This window comes from Vidua chalybeata, chromosome 5 (assembly GCF_026979565.1).
Source record: "Vidua chalybeata isolate OUT-0048 chromosome 5, bVidCha1 merged haplotype, whole genome shotgun sequence".
In the NCBI taxonomy this organism is placed as follows: Eukaryota; Metazoa; Chordata; class Aves; order Passeriformes; family Viduidae; genus Vidua; species Vidua chalybeata.
Window position 1 is genome coordinate 9,403,049 of NC_071534.1, and position 14,825 is coordinate 9,417,873.

At 35.9% G+C, this 14,825-nt stretch overlaps 1 protein-coding gene across 18 annotated transcripts in view; it reads right to left on the bottom strand.

Moving 5' to 3' along the window:
• C2CD5 (C2 calcium dependent domain containing 5) overlaps positions 1–14,825 on the bottom strand; it is a 57,436-nt gene that overhangs the window by 13,858 nt on the left and 28,753 nt on the right. For 14 of the 18 annotated variants that reach the window (XM_053942604.1, XM_053942602.1, XM_053942600.1 and 11 more), the window contains 6 exons: positions 7,300–7,414; positions 5,514–5,609; positions 3,629–3,820; positions 2,745–2,931; positions 1,591–1,755; positions 1,127–1,267 (listed from right to left, as the gene is read on the bottom strand). In XM_053942604.1, coding sequence (XP_053798579.1) covers positions 1,127–1,267; positions 1,591–1,755; positions 2,745–2,931; positions 3,629–3,820; positions 5,514–5,609; positions 7,300–7,414 — 896 coding nt within the window. Of the gene's footprint in view, positions 1–1,126; positions 1,268–1,590; positions 1,756–2,744; positions 2,932–3,628; positions 3,821–5,420; positions 5,610–7,299; positions 7,415–14,825 lie in introns of all 18 variants that reach the window. The other 4 variants (XM_053942593.1, XM_053942592.1, XM_053942589.1 and 1 more) reach the window with 1 other exon arrangement.

A 14,825-nucleotide genomic window follows, 5' to 3' on the forward strand; every position in this document is an offset into this window, starting at 1 on the left:
AATTAATCATAAACCAAACTTCTCAAATAAAACAGCAGTAAATGATTCCACAGATAAAAAGTAATTTTTTGCTATAAATGCCTTACAAAATGCTCAATTTTTTACAAAGGTATTCGACCCTTTTTGCAAAAGCACCAAACAATCTAAATTTACTATCCCAAACTCTCCCAATTTGCTATTTTTTAGTTGTCCTTTCATATCTCTGTTTTCAAACAAAGTTCTGTTATAGTGCTCCCTCATTCTTCCTATCTACTTTTCTTCCAGATTATTTTCTATTAAGATGGTGACTTATGAAGATTAACAAAGCCTTAGATGTACCTTAGGCTGCAATTACAGGCTGTATTTTGAAGTGGTTTTTAGTCAGTGATCGGTATTTGTACTGTCTCTATCTACAGGATGACCAAAACTCCAGCCCTTTTTTAACACTTCAAAACAGACAATGTTCAATCTTGTCTTTGAATTTCAGTGAATAGAGAGGTAACAGAAATGCACATCCTTTATTTATCTGTAGGTGCTGTTCTTTCTGGTTGCAGCTGTAGAAAGAACTGGAAGGTATTGTCATAAGTTGTGAATTCTTAAATTGTGAAAAGCAATAGCTGAAATTCAGAAATCTTTTTTGTGCTGTCTTGGCACATGCAGTTTTTTGAATGCTTTGAATACACCCCATTCTGGAAACTGATAATTCTGAATGTTCATCTACAACAGTAAGAGCTTTGAAACAGGAAGAAAATACAATCTTTTTATTTGCTAAATATAAAGTGTTGCAACACAGGCCCTCAGTGTTTATAAAAATAGATCTTGAGTTTTTTATTAGTCTGATCTGCTGCTTGAAGCAAGCAGGACGACATTTCTTAACAGCTTTTAATTATTAATCTAGAGATTGCTACATATTCATGAACAGCAGGGTGATCTATTTTCAAATAGTGTGTAGACTGAGCTGTGCTTTCAGCAAATAGAGTAAGAAAAAGAGAGACAAAGCAAAATCTAATACTCCACTTTTTCTATTGATACAAAAGGGAAAAAATCATACACAATTTAGGAACTGTTCTTGGAGATGAGTAAGTTTTTTTAATATATATTTCAGGAGAAGAAAAGTATGAACATGAGTAGTGAAAATGTTTATCACCTCCAAGACAAAAGCATCCTTCTTCCCATGTGAAAGGTCAAGCTCTGTAACTTCATCAGAGCTTTCTGACTGAGATCTCAATAGCCTGGAACGTTGTCTTGGCTCTGGAATAGGAGACCCAATAATTTCTTCAGGTAACTCCTAAAAAGAATGTAAGAATTAACAGATGTTCCGCCCAGCTTAAAAAAAATTCAACTCTCTACAAGTTGTTAACAGTTCTAAGAATCAGACTATTCTGAAAATCATTCTACTGAGAAATATATCTAAATAATACCAAGCTCATTTGGCTATGTGGCAAAGGCATCTGAAAATGCCAGCATCTTTCCAAAAACCAGCGAAAGAAGTATGTATCTCTATTTGTAAAGTAACTTACATTCTGAATGACTCAGTAAGAAAAAAATGGATATACAGTGCATATATTGAATCAGAATGCTTTATTTCTAAGAATAAAAAAAATTACTTACTGGAGGATTAATCTCATAAAGTTCCTTGTTCTTTGCTATTGTATCATTTATTTTCTTTTGCATATGGGATATGTGCTGCTCATAGGTGCCATCATTTGGAGTCTTCCCAGCAATCTGAATACCTCCAGGTGTTGGCAAAGCTGCTAAATACACACCTGTTGCAGACTTTTAAAAAAGTCACAAAGAAAAAGACAAGTATATAAGCATGAATTCCTAATATTTTCATATAAAGCTTTCCATAATGCTTATGCTAAAACAGCATTGTAATATGCAAATTACAGCAGCATCTCTTGCAAATAAACGAACGGATCTCCCTCTTCTGCTCATTTATGAAAAAACTTCACTGTTCTTTTAGAAAACTCCCTCTTTTTCATTTTTCATGGTGGAACTCTGAAACTTACCTAAAAATTCCAAACAAACTAGAAATTAAAGCCTCTGCTCCAGTATGTTTTGCATAAGCAAATAGTTTTTTAGAGTTTTTGAAGATCTAAAATTTGTCCAAACTGTTTACAGCACCACTGAGGTTGTGACAACCCTATTTCTATTTACAGGAAACAGATCATGAAAGACAAAAGAAGATGCCAGCCAGAATTACCCTGATGCAGGAAGAAGCAGCATATTTCACTATTCTAATCTAGCATGAAAGAATGGGGTCAGAAAATATTGTTAATGAACACTTCTTGACTTTCTCAAATCTATCATTTATTTCTTCAGTTCCGTCAAAGAAGAGGCAACAGAACTTCCTCTTGTTGCCGAATAACCAAAAGATTTATTGACAGGCTTAACTGGCCTTATTTGTCATGGAATTGCAATTCAGTTTGAAGAACAGGGATCTCTTTGACAGGACCTTTTACAAAATACCATAATTTTTCTACAAGTTGTGCCAATTAAACTTGTTTTCTACAAGTTGTGTTTGAAGTTTCTTTTCCTCTCATCCCCCTTTTAATCATCTTGTCTTTTACCATTTTCAAGAGATTTGAATCTTCTTCTGCTGGTTATGAAAAACAAGTCTGTCCTGATTTACAATAATTAAGACACTTGCTTTTAAAATGACATTTTAATATGTCTGATTACTCTGAATCCCACAACACTTGTATGTCTTCCTGAAAAAATACCATAAGAAAGCAGAACCACAGGATTCCTACAGTACTTACTGCCAAGCCCATCAGCATGTTTTCCCCCACAGTGATCTGAATTCTCAGCCCAAAGAGGGCATTCATTCCCCTCAGCTTGAGTTTGTTCATCAGCTGTGTGTGCACTTCATACTCCATGAATGGCAGGAGGTTACTGATGGAGGTTGCATTTGCTTCAGCCTGAGCTTTCTTCTTCAGACGGCACAACCTGGCAACACAAACCAGCACAGACAGAGCTCTAATGCATCTGTGGAGACTGAAAGGGACCACAGGGTACCTGGAATTCCTTTTCCTCATTGTATAACCTAATACAGCTTCTTTTAAATTCTTCTAGATGGCTGCAACAGTAAAATAAAATGCCAGTTCTTTACAAGAACTCCTTGAGATAGTGCCATCTGAAAACTTCTATTTTCAGCTTTTCTTCTAGTAAGACCCCCAATGCAAACATCTACTTCTCTTGCTGCATCCTCAATCAAACATTTCAGGCACAAGTACAGAAAATTACTACTGTAATTTCTAGTGGTAGAACTTTCTAAATTCCTATTAATATGGTTATTCAAGACACATCGGAAGGAAGAAAAAAAATCCCAAGACCAAACCAAACCCAAGTGCCCTCACAGCTAAAGCAATAACCATATTTATCTGAAAAGAATAAAACAGAGCATAGCAATCCCATCCCTGACTATATGTTAGTCATCTTCCGTTCTTCGGGTTTAGTCCTACAAGCTGAAATTCAAATCCCACACCAGTGCAATGATACTTTCACAGAGAAATGTTATTCAAGAACACATGCCAATTGCAAGTTTTATAATATAAGGTTTGATGACACATTGTATTTTAGCAACAGGAATTATTTCAAAGGTCTCCAAAACTTTACTAGACTAAGGAAGTATTTTGACAGATACCTGGCTTGAATAAGACATCCCTTCCCAACAACTATTGCCTCTACAGGAAGATCAATTGTGGTGAAAAGGACATCAGGAACTTTTTGCTTCCTGCAGTTGTAACAGTAAGTGAGGTGAGCAGGAAATGGCATGTTTAATTCATCATATGGGATATGGCAAAATCCACAACCTGGTGGTGAAGCTTCTTCAATCCTAAAAATACATTATGGAGAGAATACTTAAAACATCTGCATCTTGTTAACCATGCTCAGCAAGTGCACATGTGTATAAACACCTACAGAGACCTACTTAAATCATACAGCACAACTGAACTCTGGTCCCTTACACCAGTGTGACAAGTATTACAATATACCAACTACAAGAAGAAAAGGTTGCACACTGCTTGCTAAAATGCTATCAATAAAACTTGCATTGAAACTTCTTATGCAGGGATTAAAAAAAAGGACATTCAGTGACCAACAATTCATAAAAACCTGTAACATCACTGAACTGACTTTAAGCAGTGTAACTTCCAAATAAAATTCATGATAGCACAGTTGTACAAAGAATTTGCTGTACCAAACACACCAAAAATTCTCTTTTTCTCATTGTGTTCAAAACCCCAAAAGAGAATACATACAACAAATCAATCATCCTTCTGAGAAGCAGCACAATAAGGTATCAGGTAAAATTAATTATTTGCTTAGAACACAGTCTCTCTTCCCCCATGAGGAATACCCAGGAATGACCACTATAAAATATGAACAGGGAAAGCACAGGCCAACTGCATCACTGCAAATGGATTCTGTTTCACATCAACAATTCTTCTCAGTGATTTTGAACACGTGCTTAAGCAAGTCTGTCAGGTTTGGAACATGAGTTATCATAAGACTAAGGCAAATAGATTTTGTGCTGAGCATGAGCTTTGTCTGTTTATCTGTTTTACCTCCCTCTGGCATTTCTAATCTATGCCAAGACTCTTAGTAGCATCAAAATACATATTTTGAAAAAGATGCTATTTTCTTTATATTATGAACATGATATTTCTTTCTCTCCATCATATAGCGACTACAAAACCAAGTATTTTAGTTCTGGCTAACACCAGAAGACAATGGTCTTCTGCTAACAAAATAAAAGAATAATGAATTCTAAATAAACCATGTTGACTGGTTTATTATGAAAAAAGCAATGCAAGTGCTAAAGTGTAATAAATAGCCTTGCTTACAACTATAAGTATCCCTTGAAATATCTGATTACTATCCTGATGAATACATAATAAATTACCAATATGCATTAATTAATCTTTTTTTTTCCTCAAAAATATCTTTGTGGCAATGCTCAGTCTTCAAATTTTATTTGCAAGAGGAGAAACAACGGGAAACTTCATGTTTGGCCTTCTGTTTCATGATTTTTTTCATCAACTTCAACAAACACATACCTATTTTGGAACAATCTGGCATCGTATTTGTTTGATAACCAAGCTACTTTATCTCCCACACATCAGTAGTATTTAATGGAGCATATACACACACATTACAGACACAGCCACTTTTGGCTTTTGTAAGTTATCAAACATCTGTCATTTTTTATGGTGTGATACAAAATTGAGAAAAGAGACCTGAAGAGCAGCAAAGGAAAAAACTTGAGTTATGATCTGTGTTAGTAGTCAAAGGTGTTACCTTATTGAGACTGTTAGAAATAAAAACAGAGTATCTAATGGGTGCAGAACTCCATTACTCCTGTGGTGGTTGTTGTTAGTGAAAAGCAGTAAAGTGGTTGGTCCCGCATCCTGCACTGTAACACTGTAACCTACCCTAATAGAGAAGAACTATCTTGGCTCTGAGGAAAAAAATCAACCTCTCCCTTCTCTGACCCTATGGAAAAGAAGCCAGGCTGCCAAGACAACCTTTGTTCCAAACAGCCTTCCATGGTGCCATCCTGAAGGAACCTAGGGTTCAGTACAGCTGCTGTGCCAGATGCGGACAAAATACAGACCTCTTCACTATAAGAGAAAAGAACAACAACAGAGTGAATGCCTACTACTTAGTGGGTGCTTTTATAGTAAATTATCAGATTAAAAGGCTACTACAAGTCTCAATGAAGTTCAACATCACCACTAATTCTGTGCACCTGCGCAATTTTATCCATTAAAACTCACAAACAATCCTCTTCTGGTATTTAAACCACAACCACTGTGTAAGCACAAGGTGAAGAAGGATTGAGCAGAAAGACTTAAAAGTTTTGTCTCATGTTACAAATAATATAGCAACAGAAAGGCTAATCAGGTTTAAGTATGGTTTTCAGTGCTATGGTTAGCAATGCAAAGAAATACAGCAAACCAACTAAACATTAAAAAAAACAAGGCATAATTTTTTTACCAAAGTAAAAGGGAAGTTGAGAGTCCAAGCATCTTATTAACATTCAATTTTCAAAATGAAATTACAACCCAATACTGACAAGGGTGCCTCTTGAAGGATAAAAAATGGCAAAACATTAAAATTTTATTAGGAAGAATTACAAAAATGGTACATTTTGCAAAGTAACCAACCATACTTAGGATTTAGCAGAGTTAAAGCTCTCAGAATGACCACAGAGCTTTAATAATTCTCAAGTTGTTAAATAAGAAACAAACATCTAGTATTTAGTATAAAAGACTATATTGAAAAAAAATAGAGACAGTCTTTCTCACATTTTCTAGCATGATGCACGTCTTTTTTTTATTTGTTGTTTCTCTTTCCAAAATAATTTTTCATACATAACATGTCTGGCAGACCAGTACTTACACACACAGGCTTTAAGCATGGAATAAAGCTGAACTGGCAATAAGTATGGGAATTCCAATAAATATTTTATCAATAATCAAGCACTACTATGTTAAATTCCTTTAGAGAGATGCAAGCATCAAATAACCCAGTAAGTGATTGCCTGTCTATGCTCTGTGCATTCTTTCCCCATAGTTAGGGTAGGAAAAATAATACAAACTATTCATGCTTTTTACAAGGAGACTGACAAGCAAAGGAATAAATGCTTCATTTTGGTGTGTTCATCCCCCAGTGATGGAGTAATTGAGGAAAATGTGGTAAACCAAAACTTTTCTAACTTCTCTCCTTAAAAAACCAAATTTTTAGTGCTTTTTCCTTAAAATACTTAGGCAAAATCAACTTGAAAGAAAATAAATTCAGGTGTTTGAATTTCCTTGCTACTTCCCAAATGCAATTCAAAATAGTGAACCAGAGTAATTTTCTGTTTAATATCAGCAGACACACCTGGCTCCAGGGCAAGCTGGTTTTGGGCCTGAAATGTGAAGTTTTCCATTTAAGTTCTGGTCTGCCAGTTGTTATCCAAGAATGAAACTTCAATACATATACTTTTAGGAACAGTCTTAATTATTTAGGTAGATTAGGTTTAGAAAACTTCATGGATAAATTAATATTGTTACTACAAAACAAATTGTAGGCTTTCGTTTAAAAGAAAAAAAAATTGTAACATTCATTAGAAAAAACTTAAAACCCAGATCTAAACATATATAAATATGCCTAATACTGAAATTTCATAATCTCACTTAAACTCTGTACAGTAGTTATAGAATAGACAGTAGCAACACCTGTACTGGAATAGTTAATTTTTAATCCACTGATGATGAAATACATTTTCTGTGGCATTTTGAAAATCAAATCATCATCATGATTTACCAAATGCTGGTTGATTCACTGTAGCCCACTACAGCATGACAACCCAATGCCTTGGCATGGGATTTTATTTCTTGTCTGATTTCTGCCCACCAGGCATCTCGTGTCTCCGGTTCATCTGAAAGACAAAGTATAAATCAGTTCACTATTCTGGACTATGCTGATACAAAGCTTCATGCAATTAACCTGAGAAGCTGAGGCTTTCATATTCAAGTGCTTTGAATGAGGACACTTTATTTCCTTTCTATTTATCACACTTCAAGGAAACACTAATGGGACTTTTTCACTAATTATCTTGTTTCTCCCCCATGTGAGCAGGTTCTCACGAATCACTGCATTCTTCTTGTTGTCCATATGACAGATAACACAAAAATACTGTAGATACTCTTCCAATCTCTACCCGTTTTTAGTCCCAAACCACACTCAGTTTCCAACAACACAAGAGCAGTGTATAACTTGCAACAAAGCATAACAGATACTCTGTAATGCTGAAAAACTAACAGTAATGAAACAGTATTTCTAGCAGTAAACTAGTATTTTACTTTGCTGTACAGTTGGTATCTTAACTCAATAGTTTTTCCTACTGGAAGAAGTTCTCTCTGTTAACCAGATTTTGAAAATATTTGTTCCAAACTGTATCACTAATCAAACAGACAGTTCTGTGGCACTTCTAACTGTGAGAAGCCATAGGGATTTAAACTACTTCTACATTTACAACATGAAGAAATACAGGATGTATGTTGTCAGTGCTTTTTTGCTTCAGTATCCTGGAAACTGCACCTTCCCTCCATGCCTGTGAATGGATTTGAATTACCTTCACTGTCCTCCAGGTTCTATTGTAAATATATCCTGCCTGCTTTTCTTGAAAACTACAAGATGCAAAAATACAAAAAAGTGCTGCTAGAATAAGTTCATGCAATCCATTTATTTTAACTGCTCAGCAATTCATTCCCATAACTAAAGCCCTTGTCTTGCAAGATTTTTACATATGGAGCCAATAAATATTGAAATTAGAACTAGAATTTGTCAGCTGTTTCTTCTTTCAAAACTTACCTGCTTCAATGAATGTAGTTGGCAACTGTGTTAATTGTTGATACAAAAAGGGAAAACCAGTAACAAACAATAGGCACTCAGATATAACCAAGGGTTCTGAGTAGAGAGATTCTTATGGAATTTCCCTGAAATTAACTGAACTTAGCACAGATACAAACTTCTGGCCACTGAGCTCTCCTTGCTGAATCATAATTTAAATATCAAAGTCAAAACCTGGAATTTATTTGGAACCAATTTTGTATTATCAAGAATATTTACCAACACAGTGTATGATAACCACATTATCATACACTTGGTTCTCTGACAACATGACAAACAAAAATGCAAGATGCAGATATACACATAATTTAAAAGTTACTGAAACAGAAATATTGTAAAGTAAGATGTATTCATTCATGACTTTTCCTCAACTTTGCATTTAGAGCTAGGCTTTAATTTTTCTAAACTAAACCAATGCTCATTTTCTAATTCAAAGGAAGAGCACAGAGGTCTGTATATTCAATTACATCTAACTTTAGATGGCAATGCTTCTGTAACTCACAGCATTACACTGACCAGCAGCAGCCTGGATGCTCAGATTAAGTTTATTACCTTTGCTTTAAGAAATGAACACTGAACAGAAAGAACCTTACAGTGAGAGTTCTTAGGAATGTTCTCTGCAATCAACAAGAATATACATGTCAGGACACAAAACAAGGGATTTCTATGAACTATATCAATCCCACTCTGTAATATCCAAGTTCACTTTAGCAGGTTTCAGTGCACTACTGACAGAATCTTGAGGTGCTGCACTTCACTCCCAGTATGAAAACACTGTTTAAATCCTCTCAGTGACTGGGAAAACAAATGCTCAAGATGATACTCAGCAACCCTGACTCAGATTCCTGGAGCACCTGCTCTCCTCAGCTTTGGAATTCCTGAGATTCCTACAGAAATAATCCATCACAACACAGAGCTGGAGCTCCCCAGCTCAGCTCTCAGAACCACTTGTGGTACAAAAAGTGGGAAATGCCTTCTCTTTGCAGGTACCCCTTTGGACATCAGCTGCTTCTGCTGGCAGCAGGTAACAGCAGCAGGGGTGGCTGAATCGAGGGAGAATCTCTGGAAATGGATTGTAAGGCCAGGCTACAACATCTGACAAATTCATAGTGCACAAAAGATGTGACACCACAAGCACATTCTGTGAAAGTTCTCTCTTAACTCTCTTTGGTGAAATGGACAAGGATCTTGGGAGCAATTCCTCCTTTCTCCTCCAGCCATGGGCCAGAGATTGTTTTGATAAGCAATGTATTTCTCCTTATAGATGAAAAGTCTAAGTAGCAGCAAACTGGTTCTCTGAGCATGGAGAAAAACACCTGCTCAATGAGACTGGATCACAGGCAGCTGGTTATAAACAGTGACTAAATAGCCACACAAATTCTTGTACTCCACAGAAAAACACCTGCAAAGAAGAAATACCCTTTTCCCTAGACAAAAAAGCACCAATTTTCAAAACTACAACTTTTTACACCTTTTGGTTCCATGTGGCAAAAACCGCTTCTACTTATCACCAGTGACATTTCTATGTCAAAGTGCAAGAAAATGTGAAGTCATGATGAGGATTTGAGAGTTAGCAACAGGTGAAGTGACTGAGGATGAATACAAAAAGTGCTGTGAAATAAAGGTAAGATTGATAAAGACAAGAATGACATTGAAAAGGAATGTAGCCACAGTGAAAACTGAGATGGAATGAGATGTTGAAAGGAAACAGGGATCCTTAAAGTGAACATAAAAGGTAGAAACAGTGACGGGTCCCAAATCCTATGCAAACATTTAGCTTTTCTCCACAAAAATTTATAGTTTAAATTATTGAAGTTTTAAGAGACTTAACAATTTTCTTACCTAACATCTACAAGGACACCTTACCATTATGGCAAACACATACTGTTGTGAAGTTGCTCGATACTGTCTCTTGCTAAAACAACATTTAATCCTTTATTCTAAGAACTCTAACAATACTATTAACTACAGAAATGTAATGGATCATTTTCATTCTTATGAGAAGTAAGAAGTATTTTCCAGCCATTGTCTTCAGTGTTAACAGGATCAGGCCCAATATCTTTCAAAGAATCCAACAATTTCTTATTGTACAAGAACAAATATTTCTATAAGAGTCATGCAGAAACAACTGTTTGTAAAGAAGGCTGTGACCTCTGCTTAAGATATTTGACTATGTTTTGTTCCAGAAAGAGGCCAAAAAACAACAATTATTATCTTTATATATAAATACTGTACATTCACAGTTTACATGAACTTACCTTTGCATATTAAAGCACAAAATAATTGTCTACAATTAAAATCAAACACCATGACATTGCAATAATAGGTTGATACAAAACACTGAATGCAGTGCAATGTGTAGCATTCATATTCTTCTGACAAATATTTTCACAAGCAGCCTTTTTTGACACATGAGCCACACAATTTCACATGGGGATGCTGTCGTAGCATTTACAAGTTTAGTAAAGCTAAGGATTTACATAAACAATTAGAGGAGTTAGGGAAGCAGGATGGCATGTGTCCAGCACACTCCATGAGAGTGCCTGTTGGTTGTTTTGCTAAGGCAAAAGCTTAAGAACTAAGGGTTTGCAAAGCAGATTCAGCAGACAGGAGCCAGAAACGGTGGGTATTTTGGCGCATGCTTGGATCAGGTGACAGTACAGACTGAAAACTATGGCAGCTCACTGAAATGGTTACAGAAAGTAATGGCCCTGGATTCTAGGTGGAAGCAAAAAGGCAAGCATACAGAGCACTCAGTCACAAGCTTTTCTAGCAAATGTACCGAGTAGTTTGGACCAAGGTTTCTCTACAACTTTAAGCAGAAAGGTTTGCAGGAAATTCCACTGCTAATTATGTCACCTTTGTGGGAAACCAAAGGCTGAAGACTAAACTTACTTTATTAATGTTTCTAAATTGGCAGGATATTTATAACCAAGTGGAAGCAAAGCACACTGTTTCTATGGTTGAGGACTTGAGAAACAATGCTGTCAAAAGTACAGTGCTCTATAAAAATTGTGCCAACTCAAACCTCCTCCAACTGGAACTTTCCCAACTGATTTTATTCAGCAGTTTTGTAAGACACAAAAAGCACTTCTGTACCTGGAGTGTTTTTCAAGTTAGCTTATCCACCACCAAGTCACCCATCTCCTTTAGAATACAAGGTTGAGATGTACTATCCAGGGGCCAATATCCTGTATAAATCTTTCACCTAGACACTATCACTTTCTCATTCATAAGAAGCAACACCTTTCCCAAGTTATTTGCTAGAGGTTCACTTGTACAGGTTCTTTCAAGATTTAGCCAGAAGCTGCATTTTGCTAGTCCATACAGATTTTTTGAAACTGAAATCAAATTAAGAAGAATGGCCTCTTGATGCCACAGCTCATACCCAAGAGTTGCTGTATCCTTAAAGCTGAATCCTTAGACAACCTGAGGAAATTACTCCAAAGTACAGACTGCCTGATTCATTTCAACCGATTTTACACTGTATAATTTAGTAAATATTTACATGCATAACACAATACTCTGACAGGAGGACAATCATCCAAGGAAAATTTTCATGATCTATAAATGATTCATTGTTCTGTTGTTTCAAAAATGGCAATGGAGGTCAATATTCTTTCAAATTCAATCTTTGAATCTTCCATTAGGCAAAGCCATGATCCACACGTTCAATATTCCCTTATTTTTGTACCTTCTTAATTAAAAACCTACTAACAGCTTATACACCAAGAAGAACCTATTTTTCTGTAGGTTTGGCTGGTTAGGTTTTTTTAACAGATACCTTTGTTAGGTTTATATGTAACCTACCCTGGACCTTGAAGTTTTATTTAATCCTTTCTGGTTATGCCATTAACATTGACATTATCAATTTTCTAAACCATTTAACAACTAAATAACTGTACAGAAACACAAATCCTCTGGTCTGTAAAGATTAACACAAATTCAGGTAGCAAATAACTAAACCTACAGCAGATTAACCTAAAACTTTCAAAAAAGTTTCCAAGCCACTCCATCCTTATTTAGAAATACTACTCCCTAAATTCAAATTTAAGACTAAAAGATGGACAAATGAAAACTTTGTTACAGCAAGTGAAGGAAGTAGATTGTAAGGATATATCAAAGGAAAACTAGGATACACTAAACTAGCAGGAAACAGTGTAACCACACCCAAAGCGAACACCCACACTCGCTCTTACAAAGTTCAACTCCACAGAAAACATCCACCCTGCAAAATGTTATTGATAACCAGTACTTTTCTGCCAGATGAGGTCAGAGAGCAGCACACACCCCACTTCTTAGGCCTAGACTGCTGAATGAGCAAAACAAGACTTGAAAGTTGAAGGAGTTCTTCAAAAGCTCTAAGAACGCTTAGATTACAACTGCATTTACAGGATGAGATGTTGGCTGGCTGATTAAACACAAACCCTTTCATGTGCAGGGCACTTTCTACTGGGTCAATCAGGCCACATCACCACATGAGCACCAAGATTCCGAAAGAAACCAATTCAGAAAATTCCCTATATCATTCCTTTCAGTGGCAGCTCCCTGTTGAGGAGTGATAGCTTTAATCCCAAAATATACTCCAAGATGGAGAAGCAGAAGAGTTGTTCCCCTTACGCTTAATACAGCCACAACAGTGGCTATAACTTTTTCTTTTAATTGTAGATGAAAGTCTGATAGGAAGAGCACAAGCTGAAAAAAGTATCATCTAAAAAAAAAAATCTTGTAATAATGTGAAAGCAGCAGTAATAATTTAGTGCAGAGCTAAAAGAAAAGAAACCACCATGTGACACAACTTAAATAAAATGAAAAATATAATGTCAAAATATAAGACATTTGAAGAAAAAAATATATTCAGAATATATTAAAAATTAAAATACTTAAAAATAAAGGTTTAAATTCCATCATACTTAGGATCATAAAAGCTGAAAAATACTGCCCAGAAATTAGAAAACATTAAATATAGGAAATAAATTTGCCTCTGGAAAATAATTCCCATGAATAAAAATATGTGCCTTTGTTACTCCAGCTTTTAGTGATTATTTCAGTCACTCATCCTAGAATGGTGACTCAGCAGGTAATAAAGAAACTACTTTATTTTGTGTCTCTGTTGCTTTGTCACCTTGGCACAATAACTACAACCTATTTTAAAACATGAGCAATCTTCAAAGAAAAGCTTCAGATGAGTACAACAAAGGGGCTGTTACTCAGAGCTGGGGACCCTACACTGTAGCAAGACAGGGCTTTCTAAACCACTTTTTATCTATTTTATTGCTGCAGGAAGGGGATGGCATTAGTTGGTATGAAATGACACTGACTCTGAATTTCCTATTCCTTGTCTGCACTCCTCAGGAATCAGAACCTCTGCATTATTTCTATGCACTCACAGCTGTTTATTCAGTTTAAGACAAACTAGGCAGAGATGCCTCTTTGAACTTCTGGATCCAAAGAGACTTAAAAAGAAAATCTCTTGTGCCTCATATTTATTATCCATTGACATTTATCAGTTATTCCTGTAATCCTGTTACAGTCAGTCAGAACTTGTGTTCTCTGCCTGTATACCTTCCTACAAAACCTCTACAGACATTTCACAAAGCCATGTTTAGCTGTAATTATGTAGCAGTTAGGAAGGTGCTGGTTCAACCAGAATCATTCTGGTTCTCTTCTAACAATAATACATTTTGAGCCAGGCAGATAGTTCTACAACTGTGTGTTTGCAACCACAGAAGCAATTATCAGAAGGCTGAAAAAACTCAGTGCTATCCATGAAGGAAATGTGATGAAGTCAATAATTTTAGTCAATCCCTGTATTTTGAAATTGGGACGAGTTATGTGCAAAAATACAATTTTTGCCAGACCAAGGTTCTCTCTCTTGTGTACTATCAATTCAAAACCAAAGTGTAGTTGTGCAATAAGCAATGGCTTTTTTGGAGCACTTGTGCAAAGAAAAGTTTATACTGGCTTCCACACCATTAGCCAGAATTTAGGGAGAGCTTTAAAGCAGTATGAACAGGTGAAATAGCACTACTTAGGTAGGCAAAGAATTCTAAACAAGGATTTGAAATGCCAAGTTTATTTATGAATTTCTAACAGAACACGTGGATGCTCTTCTGTGCTCAGTGACACTGACCACCCTTTCTTCAGTTACATAAATACCTACTTTGAACTCTCAAAAAAAAAAAAAAAAAAAAAAAAGAAAATCATTTCATTAACATAAGGGTGTATCTGCTTCCAGAAATAATATGAAAACACCATTCACATTAACATAGAAATAACTTGGGAACATTCATTCCTCTGGAAAGGCTGGAGAAAACTGGAGTTAATCATTACTGGAGAAAATCACATCCCTCATTCTTTCAGAAAAAAACCCTGACAGCTGCCTTAACCTCCCATTTTCATTCAACATACACTGATGGACAAGAAGCCAACCTGGA